This window comes from Arachis stenosperma, chromosome 3 (genome assembly GCF_014773155.1).
Source record: "Arachis stenosperma cultivar V10309 chromosome 3, arast.V10309.gnm1.PFL2, whole genome shotgun sequence".
Taxonomy (NCBI): domain Eukaryota; kingdom Viridiplantae; phylum Streptophyta; class Magnoliopsida; order Fabales; family Fabaceae; genus Arachis; species Arachis stenosperma.
Window position 1 is genome coordinate 33463698 of NC_080379.1, and position 25128 is coordinate 33488825.

Sequence of the window (25128 nt, forward strand, 5' to 3'; positions counted from 1 at the left end):
AATAAAAAAAATTGGTTAATGACTTAAAGATATTGCTAATTCATTTTTAAAAGTCTTAAATTTGAAATGAAGAACATGAAAGAAGAGTAGATATTATTGGCTCGAAAAGGGAATTAAATAGGACTGTATACGGATTGAATCGGATCGGATATAACCTATAATTCTATCCGATCAGCATTGTATATCGGATCGGATTGGATACGATATCCACATTTTTTTAAGTTGGATATGATTTGATCCGATCCGCATACTTATGAATCGGATCGAATCGGATATCGAGTATATCTGCATAATTCAAAAAAAATGATTTATTGCCCTTTTTGGTTTTAGAAAATCTAGTTTTTCACCTGTTTAAGCCTATTTACCCCTAAAATATTATCAATAAAAGTTCTTCTTGAATAACAAAAGAAAAACAATAACACAAGATCTAAGTTTAATTATTTTAAGTTAAAATACAACATAAAAAATTAAAACAAGATATTATAAAATTTATAAAACAACACACTAAAATTAATATCACATCAGGGTTTACTTTCTTAACCTATGCTATTTATATGAGACGTGCGGATATGTGGATCTGCAGATCGGATCCGTGAATATCACTACCAAATTCGCAATTTGATCCTACCGTAGTGCGGATTATATCCGATCCGATGGCTCTGCGTAGGGGTGTAAGTTACCGAACCGGACCGAAAAATACCACAAAACTGAACCGAAAATTACAACAACTGAATGAAAAATCGAAAAAATAGTTTTTTTTTGTTTTTTTCAAATTAAACCGATCGGTTTGATTCGGTTTTCGGTTGGCTTGGTAGAAACCAAACCGAACCGGAGAAGATGTTCTATAGTAGTTCTTTTTACTGGTTTACCCTTAGTTTAACCTAGGTATAAAACCCTAAATCTGAATACCCTCACTCTCTTTCCATTTCACTCGCGCAGCCTCAGTCCTCACACAGACACCCACTCACCCACAGGCCACAGCTCACTTCCAACTTCCATTCTTCCTCCTCCATGCAGCCATGCCTGAGAGAATGAGACTCTGAGAGAGCCAGAGAGCGTCATCCACCATCAAAGCCATCACAAGTCATCCATTCATCTCCATCGCAGACCCGCAGGCATAGCAAAGAGCAACGCCGTCGTGTAGCCAGAAGCATCGTCCAGTTCGCACCCTCGTGCAATTCTGAGTCCACGCCTTCGTCCAATCATAAGCCATCGCAACAAACCCTAAGCGGAGCAGCACTCTGGTCGCCGAGCCCTCTCCTGCAAAAGGCAGCTGAGCAGTATCTCACTACTCATTACATTGATCATGATTGGAAATTACAAAAGAAGATTATCAATTTTTGTCTTATTAAAAACCAAAAAGGAGAAACAATTGGTAGAAAAATTGAGAGATATCTTTTGGGGTGGGAGATATCTAGAGTGTTCACAATTACTGTTGATAATGCTAGTTCTAATGATACTGTAATATCTTATCTAAGAACTAGAATGGAGGATTGGAATTTGCATGTTAGGTGTTGTGCACATATTCTTAATCTTGTTGTTAATGATAGATTGAAAGAGATGCATGAATCTATTAGCAAGATAAGAAATGTTATTAGATATGTGTGTGCTTCTCCTAGTCACATGAATAGGTTCAAAAATTTCATTAAGGAATAGGATACAAGACAAGTGTACTGTTTAACTCGATGTTCCCACTAGATGAAACTCTACATACACTATGCTTGAAAGTGGTTTGAAGTTTCAAAAGGCGTTCAAGAGGTTAGGGGAGAGAGATACAAAATATGCTCTAATGCAAGGTGGTATTCCGAGGAATCTTGATTGGGACAATGCAAAACACTTTATGGAATTCTTGAAAATTTTTCATGATGTTACAAAGAGTGTGTCTGGTAGTTTGCTTGTGACTTCTTCTCAATATTTTCATGAGTTTTGTAAGATCTTGCGAGTGTTCAAGGCTTCTTGTGGTAGTCGAGATCCATTACTTGGGAGTATGGCTGAGAAGATGAAGTTTAAGTATGACAAGTATTGGGGTAACATAAAAAATATCAATATGATGATTTTTCCTGTTGTGGTTCTTGATCCTAAATACAGGTTGAAGTTTGTGAACTTTAGCATTGAAAAGCTATATGATAAGGATGATGCTGATTTTTTGGGTGCAAAAGTGAAAGAGACCTTCTCCAAGATGTTTGAATGCTATGTAAATGCAAATAATGGGGATAAATCTTTTACTTCAGCAACAATGGATAGTGCATCAGATGTGGGAGTACTGATGGCGACATGGCTGGTGATTTTTTCAAGGAGGTGCATTTTCATGAGATCATCAACAAGAATGAGGTGAATTTGTATTTGATGGATGGTTTAGAGAAGTCTCGTGATCAAAATACTTTTGACATATTAAATTGGTGGAAGGTAAATTTTAACAAGTATCCTATCTTATCCCAAATAGCTAGAGATGTCTTAGCAATGCCGATCTCGACTGTTGCTTTAGAATCGACTTTTAGCACTGGTGGAAGAGTGCTTAACAACTATAGGAGTTCTTTAACTCTAAAGACAGTTGAGGCATTGATTTGCACACAAAATTGGCTTCGTGCATCTCCAATAACAATTGATTTTGAGGAGCTTATTGAGGAGTTTGAAAAACTTGAATTAGGTATACAAAAAATAAATTTGAAGTTCCTTTCATAGTTTATATTTATAATTTATAATCTATATTATGTCTATGTTTATAATCTATATTGATTTCTTTGTTTTATTTTTGTAGAAATTGCACCAACCGGGGAAGATGATGATGAGTCTGGTGTGGATTTAGATTAAGCATGGTGGCTGTTTGGTTTTTATTTGGTTTAAAGTGACTGTTTTGGTTTTTAGTACGTTTTAAAGTGTGTTTGTTTTTGTTGTTTGCTAGACATTTTTAATTGTCTTTGTTTCGTGTTTAATTAAGTTGAATTTGTATTGAATTTATATGTGATATACTCTTATTATTCTAGTTTATTGACGGTTTTAAACTTCATTTTATAGTAATTTAAATTCTGATTATTAAGTTTAAAAAAATCGAAAAAACCGACCGAATCAAACTGTTGTTGGTTCGATTCGATTCGATTTGATTGTTCAAAAAGCAACAAACTGAACGGTTGGTATCATTGTAGAACCGAACAGGTCGGTTCGAATAATTACCGCAGATATGCGGATATTATCTGATTCATGTGCAGCTCTAAAATAAAAGAGGAAATTTGTCGAAAAAAAACTCTTAAACTAAGTGGGAATAGGCAAATGGAAGAAGACATTTGATGCTAACAAAGAAATCAAAATTACTTGTTTGAAGAAAGATATTACACTGGACAAGTTTAAGAATAGATGAAACAATAATGCACAATAGTTCTACCTTTCTTGAAACAAAGTGAAAGTAGTCAAGTAGATAGGTCAATATTCGACTAACTATATATATATATATATATATAGTTATGGATAAAATACCAAATTAATTTTCAAATAATTTTAGATCAAATATTTTGATTCCCACTAAATTTTTATTCTTTATAAATTTTTAAGAATTATTTTTGTTAGACGAATTATTCTTTTTATTATTTTGAAAAATAATTAATTTATCTTAAAATATATTTTTGAGACTTAACCATTTTATAATAAAATTCAATATGAATTTATTTATCTAACACAGATAATTAAAATTTGATTAAAAATGATGAAGGATCAATTTATGGGACAAACATAATTCTTAAAGATATTTAAAAAATAATTCTTGAGAAGTCAAGAGAATACATTTTTTGACGATAAATTTGAGTGTTTACTGTCTACTCTAGACTCTAGTTAGTAGTTACAGCCATTAGAGGCACATACTCTCCACCTAATCCTACTTCACTCTCGCATTCAGGTTTCAGCCACCCCCGCCTTATCTCTCTCCCGCGGGTCTTCGGGCCAACCGTCACCCTCCTCACAGATCTTTTCTTCTTCTACACGCGTTCTGCTTCATTTCTCTGTGTCGTTCTACCATTCTCTTGCTATTGGTTCTATTAAGGTTTGGTTTTCTAGCTTTTTATTTTGTGATTTTCTTTCGTTAGGTGCTTAATTTCCAGTGTTTGGTTCATGTTAAACTGATTCATGAAAATAGTTACTGAATTTTCTTGCGCAATTTTCATGATTCATGATATTTGTGGTGTGGTGTGTTGCTAAGATATGGTTGTCAAATGCTCAAATTGTGCAGTCTATTTGTCGGTAAAATCGTTGGAAGAATGCAAGAACTATGGGAGGGAAAGGAGGGCCTTGTCACGGTTGCAATTAGTAATGTATTGATATTGTTGTCAATTTATTATTTAGGTATCTTCTGTTAAAGTGAATAAAGGTGTATGCTATTGTTTTGGTTTTATCTTAACTGTTGACTTTTTTATTATCCTTTTTAAAAAGGTTGAATGCTATATTATGTTATGTGTATACTGTTGGTGAAAATTAACTTTTTGATGGTGTTGAAAAATGGGTTTGCTGGTTCCTTTTAGTGTTCCTCATGTTCTTTGAGCACTCATTTTAATTATACAAGAAAAAACTATAACTAACTCAACCTCCACTTTTCTTGTCCCAAAGAAATAGAGAATATATTTCTGTCGTTGAATGTGATATCTACATTGTCACGTTATGTATAGATTAATTTGTATTTGAAGTTTGCCAGGACTAGGTGGGTTTGAAATTCAAATTTAAAGGCTAATGTGCATGTGACTAGTCTTGCTTGCTTCCCCTGTCTCCGTGCCTCCGCTCATGCTTCCTTATCTACTATAATGTTGATATTTACTTTTTGTTTAATGATAACCTTTCTAAATCTCAATTGAATTTCTGCTGCTTTTGTTGGGTGCCACTCAAGGACTCTTAACACTTGTGAAGCATTGAACCAGCAAGTGCTCTGCTATTAAGAAGAAAGAAGATTTCATTTTATCTTTTATTTTTCAATTGATGCTGGTGTCAGAGGAATGTCCATTATGCTTCCTCCCTTAACTCATATTTCTAACACGAATTCGCTGCTGCTCCTGAGCAATGTTGGTGATTGTGCTTGTGCAATTTGTCCCCGAGTAACACTTAAAGTACAACCTCAAGTGTCTGTGGTGAAGACTGAAGTCCCTAAATCAACATTTGTTTGTTCATCTCAAAGAGTTTTACCAGTTCAGGAGCTGCATATAATAAGTGCTGATGACGAAGAATCAGTGGGCGTTGAAGAATACAATCAGTCAAAAGTTAATATTGATTCGTTGGAATTGAGTTATGTGAACAACGGGAATGAGGCTGGTGGCCTTAGTGACTTTGTAGAACCTCAGAACAAAGAAATTCTTAAGGAGAGGATCAGAAGAATGAGAATAGGACTAGCCAACAAAGGAAAAGTACCTTGGAACAAAGGAAGGAAACACACTGCAGGTAGTTTGCATTTAAATGGACACTAATGTACCTTAGGCAGTCTTTGGTTTGCGAGACGAGACAGAAATACAAGGACACAAACCTCAAATTGTCTGTGTCTTGTTTGGAATGAAAAATATAGTGTGCCCCAATACTTCCAAAAAGTGGGGATACTGGAGCCTGAGCATTGGAACATACTAAGGGTGTGTTTGGTTTGTATTTTCATTTTCAGTATTTTTTGTTTTTAGAATTTTGTGAAACAAAAAAGAGAAAAACACGAGGTGAAAATAGAAACGAAGATTTTGTTGTTTTCGTTGTTTCCTCTTTTTCCTTTGCAAAATTCTGAAAACAAAAAACACTGAAAATAGAAAGTGAAAACGGAAACCAAACATACTCTTAAAATTTCTTGTGTTGTCTTTCACTATCCCATGATACTACCAAACAAAAGACAAAGGCACTTTTTTTTAATCTGTCTCTATTGTCTCTGTCTCGACACTATCCAAGCACTACCTTATAGTTAGCTAATTTTGTATAACTGACGCCACACACAATGCAGAGACCCGTGAGCGAATCAGGATAAGAACGTTAGAGGCATTAAGGGATCCAAAGGTGAAGTCAAATATGAGCCCTTTAGTTTTGGGGGTTTTCATCCTTTTAATATGTGTTGACAATATGACATGTTTTGTTATTGACTTATTGCAATGCTTTATATGTCAGTGATACTCTTTTGTTCTGAGCTCCTTCCACTATTTATCACAAATATTCAATATGCAAGTGCTATTGTCTCACAAAAGTTTTGTGCTGATAGGTCATTCCTTTATATTGACTCACATAGTAATCCTAAGCCTCTTCTTCTTCTTCAAATTTTCAGATACGGAAGAAGATGGCTGAACATCCTCATTTTCATAGGTAATCATATTTTTCATGTTGTTTATCCGTTCACCTCAAAAAAGAACTTTTTAATTTTATTTCATTGAAAATTCTAGCTTATAAGGATGAGTAGAAAAAAGGTATGCCTGACCTAGTATTGTACTTTCGAGTTTCCAAAATTTTTTCAATATTTATAGAAAGAGGAATACTACTCTTTTCTTAATACAGATTACAGAAAAGTATGAGAAGTATCGACTGAAGAAAGTGACTGATTAAGGATTTCAGATTACTTTTGTTTTTTCAAGTTCCTAGTGAAAATAGTTATGGTGGAATGGCATATGCAGTGAGGTTGTGAAATTTGCATAATGTATTTTATTTGGCTTATCCCCTTAGGGACAAAAATACTGGAGGATAGCCTTTAGACTTTGTCTATCTTAGGATATGACATCCAGATTTCTAAGTTATTGCTACTTGTCAGGTTTAGTAAAATATAGGTAACAATATGCAACTATTCTAAATTTATATTATAATTCGAGTACATTTTTAATCTAATTGCTGTCTTCCTAGAATCTTGTTACTTCTATAACTACAGGTATAACTTCATTAACAGCCAACATAAGCTATGTTGAATCCTTATGATATGGATCACAGAAAGTTTATTTTTGTTGTTCTATACTACAAGGGTATCTCTGAAGACTTTCTAGAACAAATTTTTTTATCATTCTATCAGCCTCAAAGCACCATGAATGCTGAAAAACTGAAAAGTGAACTTTTGCAATCATTTGTAATAGTTTTCTACTAAATTTTGTGGCAATATGAAAATGAATGTAGTCAATGACAATGCATTCTCCAACCTTTGTCAACCTTCCTGCAGTGATCAAATCAAGGCAAAAATAAGTTATTCGCTGAGACGTGTTTGGCAAGAGCGTCTGAAGTCAAGGCGGTTGGGGGAGAATTTTTTGCTTTCATGGCAACAAGGCATAGCAAATGCTGCTAGGAAGGGAGCAAGTGATCAAGAAGAACTAGATTGGGATAGCTACAGTAAGATAGAACAACAATTGGAGGTCCTCCAACTTCTTCAGGCCAAGGAAAAGAAAAAGGGGAAAAAGTTGATGGCGATTGCTGCAGCAAGGAATTTCATTCAGTCATGGAGGGAATGCATAGCCACAGCAGCTAAGAAAGGAGGGAGTGGTGAACAAGAACTAGAATGGGGGAGCTATCAGAAGATAAAACAAGAAATGGTTCTCCTCTATAAGCTTCAATGTGCATCAGAAAAAGCAAGGGCAAAAGAGTTCGCAAGAGTAAAAGCAGAGAAAGCTGCACGGATAAAGGCAATAAGGAAGGCAATGCTTGCTGAAAAGAGGAAAGAACACCAGGAGAGGACAAAAGCGAAGGGGGATACGAAGATCCGGCAATCTAGAAAAGGAAAGCAAGACAATATTGATTCTGAAGTTACTAAAGAGTTCAAACTTGCCTGTAAATTAACGAAGGTACACCTTTATAGTGTTTCCTTATATTAGCTATTGTAAGTGCAAATGTTAAAGCAATTAAGGATAAGAGAACTACCTATTGATGTGGCAACCGAATGTAAATCTTAGCTAAACTTCGAATATCAGGAGATAAACATAGGAAATTTAATGGTTAAATCAGTAACTAATTGGTGGTTGTGTTAATTGGGGGAACAATTCATTTTTGTTATGATACTAATTACTAGAAACTTAAACGCTACCTGAACATTTATCTCAGAAATTAACTGTTGTGTTAAAGAACCCCTTTCAAGAGTGGTGCCACTAAGAAATATCTATCTAAAATTAACATAACTGCTTACCATGACCTTGTTTCTAATATTCATTCTAATATTATAACATTACACCCATTTTTGTTATGTATGCTTTATTTCTCTAATCATGATTTTGTTTTTTTTCTGTGCTGTCTTCAGATTCCTGTAAATAAGAATATCATCAGCAGTCAAGTATCTAGAGAAGGAGATGTTTTCAATTCAATTTTCCCAACTTACAATAAATTGGATATAGAGCTTATCAAGAGAGAAAAGTTGCAGAAAGGAGTATCACTTGCGGATCAGATCAAAGCTGCTAGGGACAGAAAAGCCGAACTACAATGATATGGAATCAACTGCATATTCTTGTTACTTATTTACTTGGAGATCTATTTATAAATCTGTTTCCATGTGTTGAAACAAATAGTCGATTAACCACTATTTGGTAGTGTTCTTTTTTTTTTTGGGTTTGGGGAGAGAGGGTGTGAAGAAAACCAGTTCGGTTGGAAGGGAATGGAGTTGGTTTGGTTTAGTTTAAGCTCGGTTAGATTTTAACTAGGCTAGTTATTTTGGTTCCTTGTTTTCCTCTAGGTAATCTTTCTAATAGCTTCATGATTTTGGTTGTAGAGAGTTTCTTGGTGGTTTGGCCAAATTATTAAGGAAAGAGAAAGAAGAAACGGTTTAATGGCTAAACCGTGAAATCACCGTTTCAAACCATGTCGGTTAAACAACTGATATCTGAGATATTGGTAGCAGAGAGTATCTCAGCTCCAAAACACATTTAGAATACTTTACTAAAGCTAGATCATTCAAGAAAAGCCAGTAGTAAAGTTTTTATAGATGAATTTAGACTCGACGGTCAAAATTCATTGTTATTGGTACGGTTTTCAGCTTGTGACATGCTTTTATTTTTCACCGTACTTTTTTTTGTTTTCACTTATTTTATCTAAGTTCGCCTTATTATATTGTGGTGAGGTGATTCTTGGATGTTTGCGAATTTTGGATGTTTGCGAATTCTCATCACAGAATTTTAGAGAATTAATTATATAGAGAATTAGGGTGTTATATTCTACCTTCTTTACAAAAAGTTTCACTCTCGAAACTTTAGATATACCTAGAGGTTATAAAACCTCTAAGGAATCTATCTTAACTATCATTTTCACTAACCCAATTCGTAGGTTGATCCTAAAGGTATCCGTAGGTGATGGTGCTAGAGCTAACCTTCACTGTCTGAGATTAGAAACCTTGCGTGCTCTCCTCTTGTGTCGTCTGTTGTCCATTTCCTCTCTTGTGGAGACGAGCTTATTTTAAATTCCTGTGGGCGGTCACTTAATAACTTGCTTGAGGACGTCCGTCACCTTAAGGTATTCTTTGGTCCACTAACACTTCAGTATTCTCCATATGCTTTGCCTCAGACGCCGTTTCTAACTTGTTTGCAAGAGCTCCAATTTCTTTGCGGGGCAAATTGTCTGCGCATCACGAACACCCTAATATCTTCTTGTTACTACAAGTATCTTCTTGTTACTACAAGTGTTGTACTCCGATCTACCAATGTTGGGTACTTGTCTCGTCATCTCTCACTTGCATACTACCATTAGCTTCTTGTTCTTATTCTTCTTGTTGAAAGACAGAAAAATAGCTATGATGCACTGACACTGACATAGATACGGGACATGTCGATATGCGAATTTTAAAATCTTACAAGACACGAAAACACGCATATATATAAAATATAAAATATTTTGTAGATAAATTGTAATGATATTTTATTGATGTTAAAAGATAAATTAATTTTTTAATTATTTTTAATGTCTTATTTTAATTAAATCAAATATTTAAAATATCTTTGTTTTAATAAATAATAATATATACTATATCTAAATTTATTTCAAAAATATATATTAAAAATAAGACTGGACACGCTAACACGTAATGGTATTTAGGTGTGTTCGAAGAAAATATTTTATTTTTTTATTAAGACACGGTTGGACACAACAGACACACGTATCAGATGAGTGTCGGTGAGTATCGTGTCTGAAATGTGCCCAACACGAGGACACGACAATTCAGCGGAGTGTCTGTTCTTTTATAGAAAAACAGTAACAGAACAAAAATCGAAGAAATGAAATAAAACAATGTAGAATTTGTGCTTTTCTTAAAAAATTGTGTGTTTTTTGTCATCTACAAAGTTGTGGGTTTTTCTTTTTTTTTTTTTCAAGAAGAAACCTTTTGTTATAAGAAATGGTGTCCCTAAAATAAAAAAAAAAGAAAATAAAATGAATAGCCTGGAAATTTTCAGTAACAAAAAAGTATAAATTTGTGAAGAACGTATAATAGCTATAAAGACAAAATAAAAAGCACATAAATTGTTAATTATAAACACATTTTTATCACATACAGAAATTTCGTTAAGAAAAAAAAAAAGTCAACCTGATATATATTCTATCAAAATTAAAACTTTTATGTGTTTTATTCATGTGGTTTTATTCTAAAATTTATGTGTTTATTGCCAAGAGAAAAAATAGAATAGAAATAACAATTTTTGTGTTTTTATCTACAAATTTTTGTATTTTTTATAATTTTTTATTTTTTAAATCTTTGTTATAAGAAATATTGTTCCTAAATTTGTTTTAGAAAAATGAAAACATAAAAATATTAGCAATGGAAAATAAAGTATTTAAGTTGAATTAGAATAGTGATATAGTCAAAACAAAAACCACAGATTTTTCATCACAAAATAGAAAAAAATTGTGTATACAAGCACAGAATTTAAAAAAAAAATGAAAACACAAGAATTTTTGCTACCTAAACTAAATACCAAATTATGTTTTGATAAATACAAAGACCTAACATTCTGTTTTCTTCCTGTGCTGCTCTTCTTAAATTTCTATGTTTATTGTCAACAAATTTATGTGTTTATTGCTAATGTGAAAAAAAATAACACAGGATTCTACGTTTTCACATGCAATTTTTTTTCTTTTTTTTAAAATATGTTTTTTAAATATTTGTTATAAGAAATTGTCCATAAAATAAAAAAAGCGAAAAAGAATTTCACTCACAAAAATCACATAAATTTGTGAAGTATAACATTCTTAACTTCAAAATACAAAAAATTTATGAGTACACAAACATAGAAATTTCGTTAAAAAAAAAACTCAAATATATATATATATATATATATATATATATATATATATATATAAACTATACACAAAATTATGTTTGAATAAATATAGAAACCTGATATTTCTGTATCTTCTTCTAAAATTTATATGCTTATCGGATAATTCATGTAGTTTTTGTTTTTTATGTGCTTTTTTTTTCTGTTTCTCATTTTTTTTACAAAATTTTAAAAAGTAAAAATATAAGAAGAGAAATATTAAGAGATCATCCGAATTTATTATTTTTGGCCATCATTTAACAATTAACTCAATTTCTTTAATTTAATTTTTTTAATCTAATAATCTAACAACATATTTTATTTTATACTTTTAAACATTAATAACTAAGTGATAATAAAAAATAATAAATTCTGACATCCCTATCATTCCTCATATAAGAAAAAGAGGACGATGCTACCGAAGCAAAGAGAAAAAGGAGAAGACATAAAAGTACATGGAACATGATGTGTAAAGATTTTAAAAAAGAAACTGTTAAAAATACTTGATTAGATTTAATTATAAAATTAACTTGGTCAGAAAACATTTCTATAATTCTAATTATGTATTCCGGAGATACTGAAGCCAAAACTTAAGTTAAATGAATCAATCAACATTTTACCTATGGGTATCATTTAAAAAAAATATTATTATTTGATGGTTTGGCTAGTGAAAAATGAATAAATATGTACGTAATGAATTGAAAACCAAAGAAATTTAAATATTCCGTCTAAGTTTTCTAATGCGTACTTAAAAATTTGATTACTTGATCAATTTGGTAATTTTAATTAACTATTTTCTTCATTGCAAAATAAATGCCACTTTTATGTTATATTTTGGATACATAAAAAAAATCAATGTAAAGTATATGCAAAAATAATCTATATCCAGATATATTGATTTATTATTTAAAGTGAGATATTTATTTTGAAATAGAGTGAGTAATTTAGCTTTTGAAAATAGATTCCAGATTGGATAAATTAATCTTTAAAAGGGATTTTTTATTTAGAAACTAATTTGTTCAAAAAAATAACACTGCAGGGGTATATTATATATAAATGTAATAGAGATCATATCCCCCCCTTTAATATTACATTACACATCATAGCTTGCTCTTTGGAACACCAACTGGTGCATTTCTGGACCTCTTTTCCACTGCTCGGGAGACCTGCTTCACCGCCTCTTTTGGCAGATGCCGAGGCCGGCTCAGCCAAAGTCCTCCATCAGCTACAAGAGTGTGGCCGTTGACATATTTTCCTTCAAAGAATCACACAACTAGTGTTAAGTTTCAGAAGACAAAAATAGAGTTAAGCCCCACTTTGGTTCTTGAGATTGGCAAGTTGTTCTAATTTAGTTCCTGACTTTCTAATTGTAACAATTTGGTCCCCCAGATTAAAAAAAGTGCACCAATGTAGTCTCTTGTATATTTTGCTCAACACCGTTAGTGACGTGGTTCAAGCCTTTCCACGCTGGATATATTAAAACGATGTCGTATGCGCTTTAGCGCTAAAAAATGCACTAAACATCGTCGTTTAAGGGTTTGAACAATTTGTATTGTTCAAAAGGGAGGGATGTAATATTTTAGTTTTGTTCGAACTCTAAAACGATGTTGTTTAGTGCCTTCTTTAGCGCCAAAGCGCATACGACGTCGTTTTAATACATTCAGCATGGCAAGGCTTGAGTCACGTCACTAATAGCGTTGAGTTCCGGAGACGGAAAACACACAAGGGACTACATTGGTGCATTTTTTTGAATTTGGAGGATCAGGGACTAAATCAGTGCAACACTTCAATCTCAGGGACAAAGTAGGTCTTATGCCAGAGTAACAAACTAACCATGCCCTCATTTCAATTATTCAAGAGAGTCTTCACAAGCGGTTTTAACAATAGCACAGAACTAACAAGCATGTGGGAAGGAACATTTATAATCAACCTTGCAAATAAAGATTTTAGCAAATTTTATTATGTGAAAATAATGTGCGTCTAAATCTGCTGAGCCATATATGCTTCATACATTAGAAATTAAAAATCTTCAGAAGATCAATAGTAATCAATATTGCATGGTTTTTCTGAGAGCGAGAAAATAAAATACAATAAAATAAAATTCCAATAATTCTCTCTAGCATATGCCACAAATGTTTAATGCAAATTTAACTATTTAAAAGAAATGATGCATGATTCCACTGCAGAAAGGTCATATCAAAGAACACAAGGGTCCTTTTGATGTGCAGTGAAGATTGCAATAAACACAGAAAGGAAAGAACATAACTCATAACAGACTTCAATTCAACAGCAAGACAAAAGCAAGAAGAAGGAAAGAACAATAGAAAGTTGCAATTACACCCAAATAGAGAAAGGAGAGACTAGGGGGGAGATCAGCACAGCAACAAAAGTAGCGCATAGAGACAGATATAATCAGACAAGGGGGAAAAATCATTAAAAATCACCAAAATCTAGTAACATGGGCTACATGAATGTATTATCTAGCAAAAGAACTACCACTCGAGACTATGTAACAAGACAAATCACTCTCCCATTAGGTTTGGAATGATTCTAATGATATTATTTTTCAGTCGCAAAACTGAAAGGGAATTTCAAAATGCTTAGTTAACCGGATCAAGCATTTTTAACATAAAATTGAGGATTTTGAAATTCTACCTAAACTTGAGGATTTTTTAAAATTTCTTGTCTAGCAACTATAATAATGCACTTTCCTCAACAATACAAAAAGCACCTCAAGATATTACTGCCATGGTTTCTTTCTGTTTGTTGATAGCAAGCTCATTGCTCAACAATGGAATGGTGGATGGTAAAGGAAACTATAAAGCAAAGGGAGGGATAACGTGGGAGATATCACATAAGTGGAATTGGAACTTGGGAGAGATCTGGCACCTCAGAGTGCCATTTGTATTTTACTGTTTACTTGCTAAATTCATTCTGGCAATTTTATTCCATCAAGTTAATTCCGGAGAGTTCATTTCTGTATTATGTTCTCCTAGTCTAATTCTTCTCCATGGATACAAAGCCTATATGAATTGCTATCAAAGCTCGTGATCATGGGATCCCCGTGCATATCAGATTTTATTATATAATCTAAGCATGGATTTTGTAAATGATGGTAATTCAACTCATGAACTCAAGCAATGAAATCCAATGGCACCTTAAATTCAGCAAAAGTACATTAAAAACAAATACAAAACAATACTCTTGATGTTCATTTATAATGTAAGAAACATTTCATCAATCTATAAATCATGTAAACAAAATTCAAGCAATAAATTTTCACATCAAGTGAATAGATAAAGTTACAAACCTGCATCTGATACTAGGTAGATAGCAGCCATTGCAATATCCCATTTCTCCCCAACTTTAAACAGAGGCATGTATTCTCTGGCTTTGCTATTTATTTCTTCAGGGTCCAGTTTAAACATGCCAGGAGTGTCACCTATTGGTCCAGGTGCAACTCCATTGACCGTAATGTCATAGTCTGTGCCCCATTCTAATGCCAAGTTTCTTGTAATGGAGTCAACTGCAGCCTGTTGAATTGGTAAAATTTATATTTGGATGAACACAAGATGATTTTCAAATCTAGGCAATGTGTTATGAAGTACAAACCTTAGCGGCAGACACATGAATTTGATACCAAGAAGCTGTATAATGCAAGGTAGCACTAATGTTCAATATTGTTCCCCCACCAGAAGTGGTCCTTCCTTGCCCCCCTTTCTTGAGATATTTTAGTGCTTCATGACACATTGTGAATGTTCCAACAGAATCAATATCCAATACTGCAAAGAATAAAGAGAACTGATCACCACTTTCTTTGTGATGCAAATAATAATTAGAAAGATGCTGTAACTAGAAGGTGTTCCAAAGAAACCTTAACTCTCAACATAATTCTATCACAGCCACTTTGTTGGGTGGTGTCTTCAGTAGGAAATGAGGTTTTCGATATGCAAATCATGTTATTGCTAATTCAATTTAACTTAAACACAGATTGTAAATTATGTTGAGGTATGAGGTATCTTCAGTTTAAGAGAACTCATGAAGAAAGAAAGAGTCCACAACAGAGTTATGTTCTAGCTTACTGTACACAGATTGCACTGACTGCATAATACTAGTTACTTCTTTTATTTCATCCTCTTGTTGCTAAGGTGATTGGTCCTGGATCAAAGTTTGGGAGGGTTAGAAAAACTCCTCTTTCTAAGTCCCTTCTAAGCTTTGTATCTTTATTCTTTACATAATGCTCCAATGTGCTAAATTTACTCTATTTCCTAATTTCTATTTTAATTTTCATTTTTAAAGAAACTTGAATGATATGGAAGTTAGTAAGAGCCTCTTTCCATATTTATTCCCTTAATAGTAAAAGAGTTTGATCTCTTGAATCTTTCGGGGGATCTCTTGTAAATCACACATTCCATAGTAGAGAAAAACTTATGTGGAAATCCACAGCTTCCCAAAAAAGATCAAATTTGACTAGGCAGACATCCTTAACAGGATTGACACAAGTGACATGCTACAAAAGCATAAGCCTCTAATTTATCTCCAAACATGTTTGATTCCAGTTTGAAATCAATTTCTCATCCCTTTTATCATTGTTTTCCACCATTTTCTTTTGGAATAAGCCTTTTGATACTTTTGCAGATACCCGGATTTGCCCCACAGACCTACATCAGTTTCTGCTTACTAATTTCAAAGAATTTGGGACTCAAAAACAAGGGAAACCATAGGGCAATACTAAAATTTTCCAACTTTGTTGTTCTCGGCTAAAACTGAATGGTGTAATCTTCAAGGGGACTTCTTCCCGTTTAGAAAACATTTTAAGATAGGTTAGGCCTTCTCAGCATTTCCTGTTTTGTTTCTTTGGTACATATGTAGATAGATTAAAATACCACATTACATCTTCACAGGCCCTACCTCTCTCAAACTTTTCTTTGTGTTTAATTACTATGCATCACCACTGGGGTAAAAAGTTTTCCATTAACATTCAATGAAGTTCAATCAAATAGGCAAAAGAGCATTCTTTTTGAGATAGTTGGTGCTGAAGATAACCCCAATCAGATGTCACTAGAACTCTTTGACACTTATAGAACATAGAAATTAATTTTTTTAATTTTCCCCTCCTCATCATCCATCTTCAATGAAAAACATCCTGGCAATTTAGTCTTCAAACAATCCGGCCCCCTCCAGTGAAGTGTAATAAATTTAGTTGCATTAAAGTTTGTCACTAACGTTTTCATTTCGTGTCAAAATTACCACTGGACATTAACTTCGTCTAGAACGATAGGGACAAAATAAAAAACGTCAAGGTAGCTTTGATACAAATCGGAAAAAAATTTGAATGAAATTAAACAGGTAGTGGAAAAACACATACTTTGTCCTGTAATAAATCATACAACTTTGAAGATAAAACTTTCCCTCTCCCTTATCTTAAACAAAAATTCAAAAAGAAAAAGAGAATCATGTAGAAAATACAGTACCAGTTCGAAATCCATTCGGAGAGAGATCCTCTGCCGCAACAAGAAAGTTTCCAGCTGCTGCATTTACAAGAATGTCAATCTTTCCGAAATGCTTGTAAGTGGATTCCACTACTCTTGCCGCATCCTCCTGCTTCCTCACATCTCCCGCAAAGCCAACAGCCTAAAACAAACACAAATTTCAACAAAATTCCACTCTTTTCTTTCTCTCTTACTGCTCCACTAAAAAAAAGAAAGCACTGAAATTAGACGAGGAATGAATAATCCTCCCTCCTTTTCTAACCGATTGCAGCCTCACACTTATTAGTACAACGGAATATGAACGTATCTAAGCGCAATTTATGTCCAGATACATTGATTTAACCACAAATCATTTGAAAGGTTGGAGGAAGTAAAAAAGGAAGAGTAGTTACGGGGATGCCAAGTGATTGGAGAACGGAAACAGCAGAATCGAGGACTTGTTTGCGGCGACCCATGAGGGCGACGGAGGCACCATGTTTGCCGAATTGGGTGGAAATCTCGAAGCCGATTCCGGAAGCTCCTCCTGTGATAAGAGCTACCTTCCCTTTCAGTATGTTTTCCTTGAACGGCGATTCCATCGTGTCTCTCTCTTTCTCTTTCTCTCCACCAAAAAGTCAAATACTATCTCGTGCTTGTGTGCGGTTCTCTCTGTCTCTCGGGCAATAAAATTTACGACAGCGAAATCGCACGGCGGACAGTAACGAAGTGGAAAGTGTGGAACTCATTTATGTATGGTGTTAACAACTATGTGCTATATAATCCGGAAATTCCAAGCCAAAAACAAAGTTAAATTAATCCAGATTCCCATTTTTTTAAAATCATATTTTATGGCTACAACTTGACCATCAAACGACATTTTCAAGTTTTTTTTTTTATTGGACTATTAAGCTGGATTTACCTTAATATTATTATTTTAATAAAATACGTTGATACAAGAGATATTTAAAATTAAAAGAAATTATGAATAATGATTTTAAAGAGGACAAAAATTTAATAAAGTTGACCAAAAATTGGGATCTATCAATTTTAAAGAGATAAAAATTTGATCAAAGAAATCGTGACTATTGACTAATGATTTAATGATTTATAGAGGAGAAAACCGGTAATCAGAAAACTGGTGAAAAACCGTTGAACCGGAAATGAACCAACCACAAACCCAACCACAAAACCCTTTCTTTCTTCCTTCGTTTCTTTCTCCCTTTCTCCCTTTCTTTCTTTCATTCAGAGAAATCACACAAACCCAACCACAAAACCCTGTCACTGTAAGCCTACACCACCGCCGCAAGGAGTGGCATACTGCCGCCGTCCGTCGCACTCAAAGTTCGCCATCGGTCATCTAGCTTCCCTCGTGCTCCAAGTCTTCAACCCCTGTTCGTGGTCACCGATAGCGGCTGCTTCCTCGAGCTCGGCGTCCGTCATCTTTGTCTGCTCAGCCACGCTTCCGTCGCCGTTTGTTTGCCGTTCACGTTCGCGTCTTCGTTCGCGTTCTTCACCGTTCACGTTCGCTCGGCGTTCACCGTTCGAGTTCGCGTTCGTCTGGAAGCCACGTTGCTCTGCTTCAAACTCTGCGACCAACCCGCGCGCTCCACCCAACCGTCGAACTGCTCTCTTTTGTCGCCGCCGTGAGTTCCCTAAACCCGCCACCAGACAATACACTCACACAACACCAATACTCTCTGCAACTTCTGATTTCTATTACAATAAGTAATTATTTGATTTGGTAGTCGTTTGGATTTTTTCATAGACTGAAATAAAGTTACAAACTTACAATAGTTATGTTCTCTTCTCTATCACATTGAAATTAAGCTTTGAATTCTCTTATTTCATTTTAATTTTACCGCACTCACCATGTTTGATGAAATGCTTTAACCATATTTCTGGTTGGTTTTATAATTTCTAGCTTTTAGAAACTTAGTAAGTTGATTCCATGTGAAATTAGAATAATTAGATCATAGTAATTAGGAAATTTTAGCTGCACAAATAGCATCTGTGCAGAAACCATATTAGCATGATTATTCCACTTGCATTAGCGTTCTTCTGGTAAATTTTAACTGTTATTGTGAACTTGTTAATTTGCTAATTGTTCTTGTGTTGTTGTTCCGTTGTTCTTCTGTTACTTTTAATTTTTTTTTGTTTTTGTTGTGATTTTCTGTTCTTGAACTTGTTAAGTTGATAATTTGCTAAATTGTTGGGCTGCTGTTGTCTTAATTTGCCAAATTGTTAGGTTGCTGCGACTTAATTTGTTGGATTTTCTATTTAGGTCTTATTCTTGTTTATTTGCTAAATTGTTGTTTGTATTTTTGTTTATTTGCTGGATATTGGTGATCATTGTCTTTGAGATTATTTACTATGCAGGTTTAGTGTCATCACTGTTTTGGAATGTTTTATAATGTACTAATGTTTGTTGCTGTTTTGTAATTGCTAGTTGCAGGTTTAGTATGATTATTGGTTAATGTTTTGTAATGTTTGATGCTGAATGCTGATTGTTGAGTTCAGATATGGTTGTTTATTTTGACTTGGGTAAAGAGACTTATGGTCATTTTTTCCTGCCTTATACCGATTCAGATGATTATTTTCAGAGGATGAGTACTTATTTATGTATCTTGAGAAACTGTCTGTGTGTTATGAGCATTTGGTGAAGCTTGTATTGTACCTATTCAAAGCTTAGTTTTACCAAATGGTCTTTAAAGCAACTCATCCAAAATGCTACTGTACAAACCCAAGTCTATTGTCTCTTAAAGCCTGTATGCACCTTCATTTGGTGAAGCCTTTCTAGCACTAGTCCACTACCAACTTTGTTATTAATAATGTTATCAAATTTATTTATCCTGAGTACTATGTTTATTTTTCAGTTGGATTTATGATAATTCATTTGATATTCTTCCTATTCTTGTCAGATATTTCTTTTAATATTTTGTGTACTGATGAGGAATTGTACTTGCTTGGTATCATGCTTTCATCTGGCAATTTTGCATTTAATATAAAAAAAGGAAAATCCTAAAAGAGTAATTCACCACTCCATTGGAAAAACTTCATACTACCCTGTACCCTCAACTTAATACTTGCATATTTATAATTTATTTATTATTCTATTCTAAAATGATTTTTTTCAGTTGAACTACTGGTTGAACCGGTTGAACTAATAAACTCTTAAACCAGTGACTAAAGTGGTTTGATGACCGGTCCGGTTCTCAGAACCTTGGTGAAAAGAAGAGAATGATAGCGTTGGGATTCGAGGGTTCAGCCAACAAAATCGGAGTCGGTGTTGTCACACTTGACGGCACCATCCTCTCCAACCCACGCCACACATACATAACCCCTCCTGGTCAAGGCTTTCTCCCAAGAGAAACCGCTCAGCACCACCTTCACCACGTTCTTCCACTTGTCAGATCCGCTTTGGAAACCGCCAACGTCACTCCCGATGACATCAACTGCATCTGCTACACCAAGGGCCCTGGAATGGGTGCTCCCCTTCAGGTCTCTGCTGTTGTCGTTCGCGTCCTCTCTCAGCTTTGGAAGAAGCCCATTGTTGCTGTCAACCACTGTGTCGCTCATATTGAGATGGGTAGGGTTGTCACCGGTGCCGTTGACCCTGTTGTGCTTTATGTTAGTGGCGGTAACACTCAGGTCATTGCATACAGTGAGGGTCGTTACAGAATCTTTGGTGAGACCATTGATATTGCTGTTGGTAACTGCTTGGATCGCTTCGCTAGGGTTTTGATGCTTTCCAATGATCCCAATCCTGGTTACAACATTGAGCAGGTTTTTTATGAATTCATTGTTGGCAATTTTCCTTAATCATTTTGTTAGTTGAAAGTAGCAATTTTTACTTAAAGGCTTATGTAAACATGGAAATTTTATGAATCAATTAGTCACACATTTAAGAACTTTAATGTAGCAATCTTTGATCCAGATAAGTATATAATATGCATAGAGGAGTACAAATGTAGTATTATAATTGTGCTTAACTGGATTGTGATCTCATGGTTTAGAATTTAAGGTTTAGGGTTTAGTATTCTCATGGTTCAATCTGTTCAACTTGCTTTATATGGTTTTCTTGCCTTTCAGCTTGCTAAGAAAGGAGAGAAATTTATAGACATTCCTTATGTTGTCAAAGGGATGGATGTATCTTTTAGTGGAATACTTAGTTACATCGAAGCGACTGCAGTTGAAAAGCTGAAGAATAACGAGTGCACACCTGCAGACTTGTGCTACTCTCTGCAGGTATATTTGTTTGCTGCTCCCTTTCTCTTCTATAAGCTGTTATCTTTATAAAATTATGAATTTGCGAGTTTGGATTTTTAAGAACGTTAACATTGCAGGAGACTCTGTTTGCTATGCTTGTGGAGATAACAGAGCGGGCTATGGCTCATTGTGACTCGAAAGATGTCCTTATAGTTGGTGGTGTGGGCTGCAACGAGCGTTTGCAGGAGATGATGAGAACAATGTGCTCTGAACGGGGTGGGAGGCTGTTTGCCACCGATGACAGATATTGCATCGACAATGGTGCAATGATAGCTTATACTGGTCTCCTTGAATTTGCTTATGGTGCGTCGACACCACTAGAGGACTCTACGTTCACCCAACGGTTCCGAACAGATGAAGTGAAAGCAATCTGGCGAGAAGCAAACTCTACCAAATTGAATGGTCTTGCAGAGAAAAGCATTTGATTTGTTATTCTTCAGGTATTGTCTTATCATTCTGTGCTCAACTAAGCATCTGGGTGTAAAGCATAAACTGTATGGTTTCATCTAGTCCATAGTTGAGTTCAGGTGGAAAACTTTAGTACACGAATGAATGATGAGTTAATTTGTTGAGTCCTGCAACACTTCCTTCTCTTGAATTGTTGCATAATAATAAGATAAAAATGATTTAAACTACGTTAGCGTTAAACCAATGGGGATAATATTGGCAATTACGACTGAATTTAGTGAAACTAATGAGATCAAACTGTAGCTTGCTTTTTATATCTGTCTTGTTACTTTTTTGTTTTCTGCTAAAGAAACTCCAAAAAACAAATAATAGAGTTGAAATATATTTTTCCTTCTGTGATTGCAGGTCTGAGTCTGATTGCCTTCAAGCTCAAGTTTATACATTAGGACCTTGTAATTTATTAGGACGGTAAATTATATATGAAACTCTTCATTTTTATTTAATATTCTGTTATCAGTGTAGAGTGGTGCAGTGATGGTTCTGATCCAAGATGTAGGAGATGGTTCATTACCAATGTCAATTGGGGCATCACTTTAAACAGTATTGGTTATAGTTTTTTAATGTTACATATTGTCTAAGGTAGTCAACTTAGGTTATGTATTGAGTTAGTAGTTTAAGGTTGCATCTGCATTACCCTATTGTTGTAAACTGAAAACCTGAGTAACTGTGAACCATGGCATGTGCTATTCCATTTAAAAACCATCTTCAGAAGTAACGCTTAGACATTGCTCGGAACACAGTGGAAATTTCATGTAGATGGCTTTTTTTTATAGCTTTATTCTCCCGAGATCCATGCACGAAGTATTGTTAACTTTGCAAGGAACAGAAGAACGTAGGATAATATACAGAGGTTTTGTTAGCATCCAATGTGAAAAAAACGAATGCACTTCACTGATGTAAATTACTCAATGCCCGTTGTCAATTTTTATAAGCATCTTTCGAAAGCGTATATGCTGCGGCAGTAACTACATTAATTCGTGGTTAATCAAAGGATGTAGCGATAAGCATTCTTCAAGTTGAAAGATGTTATTATCTGTAAAATGCTAAAATTAGAATCTCCAGGTGGAGACAGATCAATTCACGTTTCACATCCCTTACTTTTACCATTGGCAACCTAGTTACTTAGTAATGCTTGGTTTGCTAAAAGTCTAAAACAAAGAGAAACAAATTGTATAACAACTTTAATTATCCATTCCTTATAGCCAAAAACTAAAAATGGGGCAACGGACACCTTATTAATTGCTGACGTTAAAAATAAGGCCTTTTTGAATTAAAAACAAAAAAAGGTTTTTAGACCACGCTCAATTTTAGGGAAAAACAAACACAGAAGTTGGTCCAATAATGAATAAGTATGTGTTCTCTTTTTTTTATTTCTCGTGTTTCCAGTCAAGCTGGCTAATCACTAGTTTACCGCAAACAAGTTTCGTTTGTTGGCTAATAAATTATTGCATACATAAATATCTATGTCGGTGAACTTTAAATAACACACTTGCATGGTTGGTGATTGATTATGTGGTACTTGATGAACCAAGCAAGTTGTGATGGTGAGCAAAGGGAAGGATCGAAGCACATGTCAGTGTTTTTTATTGGAAGACAGAAAAAGGAAACCTCGTTCAAGGTCTACGCATAAAGGCGCAAAATTTCTCCCAATGAAAAATGTAATCTATGTATTTAGCTAGCATACCCTATTAAGAATGTTATGGACTTGTCACAGCATCCCTTAATGATGTTGGAGGATGTTAAAGTATGTGAAAGGGAGTCACACAGTTACATACTTACATTATCCCAAAATAATAATTTTGACCGTTTTTTATTGTTGAATATGCTTTTACTTTTAAACCAACCACTTCTAGACTAGTATGTCATGGAATTGATACCGAGAAGTGAATTTTCTAGGCAATACCACATGTATGTCCTGAAAAATAATAATCCAAGGAATGTATGTACAATCCAAGGTATCAGATGAGGTGAAAGGAAAAGATGGACCACAAGTTCACTTGGACTTTTTTATGATATCATTATGTATCTGCAAAGTACTCGTATCAATTTGTGGACCCTTCGCTTTTGTTTTGTTTTGTTTTGTTTTTGTGTGTTAGATTTTACCATGCAAATGCAAAGTTACTCAGTGCTATTTGCAATGCGTCATCCCATGAATCCGCATGCTTAATCCCCCTTCAAATCTTTAATCTTTCACTTAATCAGATAATTAGTCATAATTAAGTGTATAACATACATATATATGTGTGTCCTTCAACAAATACAAGAACACTCTGCTTCGGTCTCATACTCTTATTATAGCTTCTATAAACCCGTAGCTCTTAGGTTAGCCCACAATAGCTTTTTTATTTAAATAAATAACAAAAAATGATTTTGATTTTGATTTTGATTTTGATTTTGATCGAAATAATTTGTTACAATTTGGATAGTATCATTTTAATTTTGATATTTTAATTTAATTTGGATCATATCATTTTAATTTTATTAAAATAATTATAACTTGTATGGTATTAATTTGAAAAGAAGAGCATGATAGTATTGGGATTCGAGGGTTCAACCAACAAAATCGGAGTCGGTGTTGTCACACTTGACGGCACCATCCTCTCCAACTCGTTACATAACCCCTCCCGGTCAAGGCTTTTCTTCCAAGAGAAACCGCTCAGCACATATGTTGACTCTTATTTGTTTAACTATGTACTCTGCACATACTTAAAACTATTTAGTTTGGCATAATGCCATATTTGTAAAGATGGGTTGTGAGCTTGCCTATTTCTAGCTTTCTGAAAACTTTTTAAGTCTAAGGACATGCTTGTTATGTACATGACAACTAATTCTTTTTTCTCTAACCTCTTTTCGTTTTCTAAGTACATAGCGACCCATGCTTCCTTGCTTTTTGGTCAAATAAGCAATGCGACTGATTTTGATTGATTTTATTGATTGGAGTGTGATCTCTGCATGGTTTTTCTTTGTAATTTTCTTCACACATCTAATCAATTCCTTTCTTCCTTCCACTTCACAAATACTTGGTTATTTGTCTAAGTTCTTATGCTTCTTATTGATTGGTTGCTGCTTTAACTTGCATATTTATCTTTAAAACATCTTGAGCGTATTAAAATAAGTGAGTATATGTATATTTTGTGCAGTTGTGACATAGCTTTTAAATGTTAGTGTGTGTGAATAAACTGCGCGCAACTTAAATTTATACACTATTTTCATCAATGTCACACACTAATTAACTCACTTCATTTCAGTGATTATTATCTCATTCCAACAATTTATGCTTCCGTGCCTTCGAATTTACTCGTCTTACTATATTCTGTTTTATATTCTTCCGGATGAGTAGGGTTGGCAATGGGTAGGGTAGGGTAGGGGTTTGGACCTTACCCTAACCCTACATGCGAGTTGAAAATTTTATTAAAACTCTACCATACCCTACTCACGGGTTGAGAATCTCTCAACCCTAACCCTACCCGCACCCTAAAATTCTAAACCCTACCCTATTCTACCCTACCCGCAGAAATATCAATTTTTTTCAAAGTAAATATAAAATTCAATCATTTCGAATTTTATACATATTAATAACATAAAAAATAAAAAAAAACTAATGCATTAAATTACTAAATTCACTAACGAGTTTAGTGGTTGTTCATTTATTGAAATTCTTTACATAAGGGAGGTTTTGGGTTCAACTTCCTTCACTAAATACCTAATTTTTATAAAATATGTGTTAT

The 25128-nt window shown here is 34.2% G+C and overlaps 4 protein-coding genes across 7 annotated transcripts; 3 read left to right on the forward strand and 1 right to left on the reverse strand.

Annotated features, from left to right (window-relative positions):
• The first annotated feature begins 1717 nt into the window (after positions 1–1717).
• On the forward strand, positions 1718–2811 carry LOC130965851 (zinc finger BED domain-containing protein RICESLEEPER 2-like). Its single transcript, XM_057890612.1, has 3 exons — positions 1718–2281; positions 2407–2647; positions 2759–2811. The coding sequence occupies exons 1-3, from the start codon at positions 1718–1720 to the stop codon at positions 2809–2811; spliced, it is 858 nt and encodes a 285-aa protein (XP_057746595.1).
• A 1017-nt stretch (positions 2812–3828) lies between these two features.
• Positions 3829–8962, forward strand: LOC130965776 (uncharacterized). Of its 3 annotated transcripts, none has more exons than XM_057890538.1 (7): positions 3829–4030; positions 4217–4329; positions 4865–5409; positions 5945–5997; positions 6260–6297; positions 7133–7748; positions 8198–8962. In XM_057890538.1, exons 3-7 carry the CDS (start codon positions 4971–4973, stop codon positions 8378–8380), a joined length of 1329 nt encoding a protein of 442 aa, XP_057746521.1. In that variant the 5' UTR covers positions 3829–4030; positions 4217–4329; positions 4865–4970; the 3' UTR covers positions 8381–8962. The 3 variants fall into 3 exon arrangements, with proteins under 3 accessions (XP_057746521.1, XP_057746520.1, XP_057746522.1); XM_057890537.1 differs by having other exon boundaries at positions 4217–4298; XM_057890539.1 differs by lacking the exon at positions 4217–4329 and having other exon boundaries at positions 3835–4030.
• Positions 8963–12173: 3211 nt separating this feature from the next.
• On the reverse strand, positions 12174–17425 carry LOC130970215 (peroxisomal 2,4-dienoyl-CoA reductase [(3E)-enoyl-CoA-producing]). Its single transcript, XM_057896224.1, has 5 exons — positions 17080–17425; positions 16670–16829; positions 14808–14977; positions 14506–14728; positions 12174–12450 (listed from the first exon to the last, which is right to left on the reverse strand). Exons 1-5 carry the CDS (start codon positions 17263–17265, stop codon positions 12296–12298), a joined length of 894 nt encoding a protein of 297 aa, XP_057752207.1. The 5' UTR covers positions 17266–17425; the 3' UTR covers positions 12174–12295.
• Positions 17426–17899: 474 nt separating this feature from the next.
• Positions 17900–22305, forward strand: LOC130966618 (uncharacterized). Of its 2 annotated transcripts, none has more exons than XM_057891435.1 (5): positions 17900–18309; positions 19847–20449; positions 20756–20911; positions 21010–21372; positions 21746–22305. In XM_057891435.1, exons 2-4 carry the CDS (start codon positions 19904–19906, stop codon positions 21355–21357), a joined length of 1050 nt encoding a protein of 349 aa, XP_057747418.1. In that variant the 5' UTR covers positions 17900–18309; positions 19847–19903; the 3' UTR covers positions 21358–21372; positions 21746–22305. The 2 variants fall into 2 exon arrangements, with proteins under 2 accessions (XP_057747418.1, XP_057747417.1); XM_057891434.1 differs by having other exon boundaries at positions 19801–20449; positions 21746–22304.
• Positions 22306–25128: the final 2823 nt, after the last annotated feature.

Bases quoted from the DNA above. Each gene is read 5' to 3' on its own strand.
- LOC130966618 (XM_057891435.1), top strand. From the start codon at position 19,904: ATGATAGCGTTGGGATTCGAGGGTTCAGCCAACAAAATCGGAGTCGGT. The intron at 20,450-20,755 runs GTTTTTTATGAA...CTTGCCTTTCAG, and splicing joins CTGGTTACAACATTGAGCAG to CTTGCTAAGAAAGGAGAGAA. The intron at 20,912-21,009 runs GTATATTTGTTT...TTAACATTGCAG, and splicing joins ACTTGTGCTACTCTCTGCAG to GAGACTCTGTTTGCTATGCT.
- LOC130965776 (XM_057890538.1), top strand. From the start codon at position 4,971: ATGTCCATTATGCTTCCTCCCTTAACTCATATTTCTAACACGAATTCG. The intron at 5,410-5,944 runs GTAGTTTGCATT...CACACAATGCAG, and splicing joins AGGAAGGAAACACACTGCAG to AGACCCGTGAGCGAATCAGG. The intron at 6,298-7,132 runs GTAATCATATTT...ACCTTCCTGCAG, and splicing joins GAACATCCTCATTTTCATAG to TGATCAAATCAAGGCAAAAA.
- LOC130965851 (XM_057890612.1), top strand. From the start codon at position 1,718: ATGCTTGAAAGTGGTTTGAAGTTTCAAAAGGCGTTCAAGAGGTTAGGG. The intron at 2,282-2,406 runs GTGATTTTTTCA...AATTGGTGGAAG, and splicing joins TACTGATGGCGACATGGCTG to GTAAATTTTAACAAGTATCC. The intron at 2,648-2,758 runs GTATACAAAAAA...TTATTTTTGTAG, and splicing joins GTTTGAAAAACTTGAATTAG to AAATTGCACCAACCGGGGAA.
- LOC130970215 (XM_057896224.1), bottom strand. From the start codon at position 17,265: ATGGAATCGCCGTTCAAGGAAAACATACTGAAAGGGAAGGTAGCTCTT. The intron at 14,978-16,669 runs GTACTGTATTTT...TATTCTTTGCAG, and splicing joins TCCGAATGGATTTCGAACTG to TATTGGATATTGATTCTGTT. The intron at 12,451-14,505 runs GTTTGTAACTTT...GATTCTTTGAAG, and splicing joins CTACCTAGTATCAGATGCAG to GAAAATATGTCAACGGCCAC.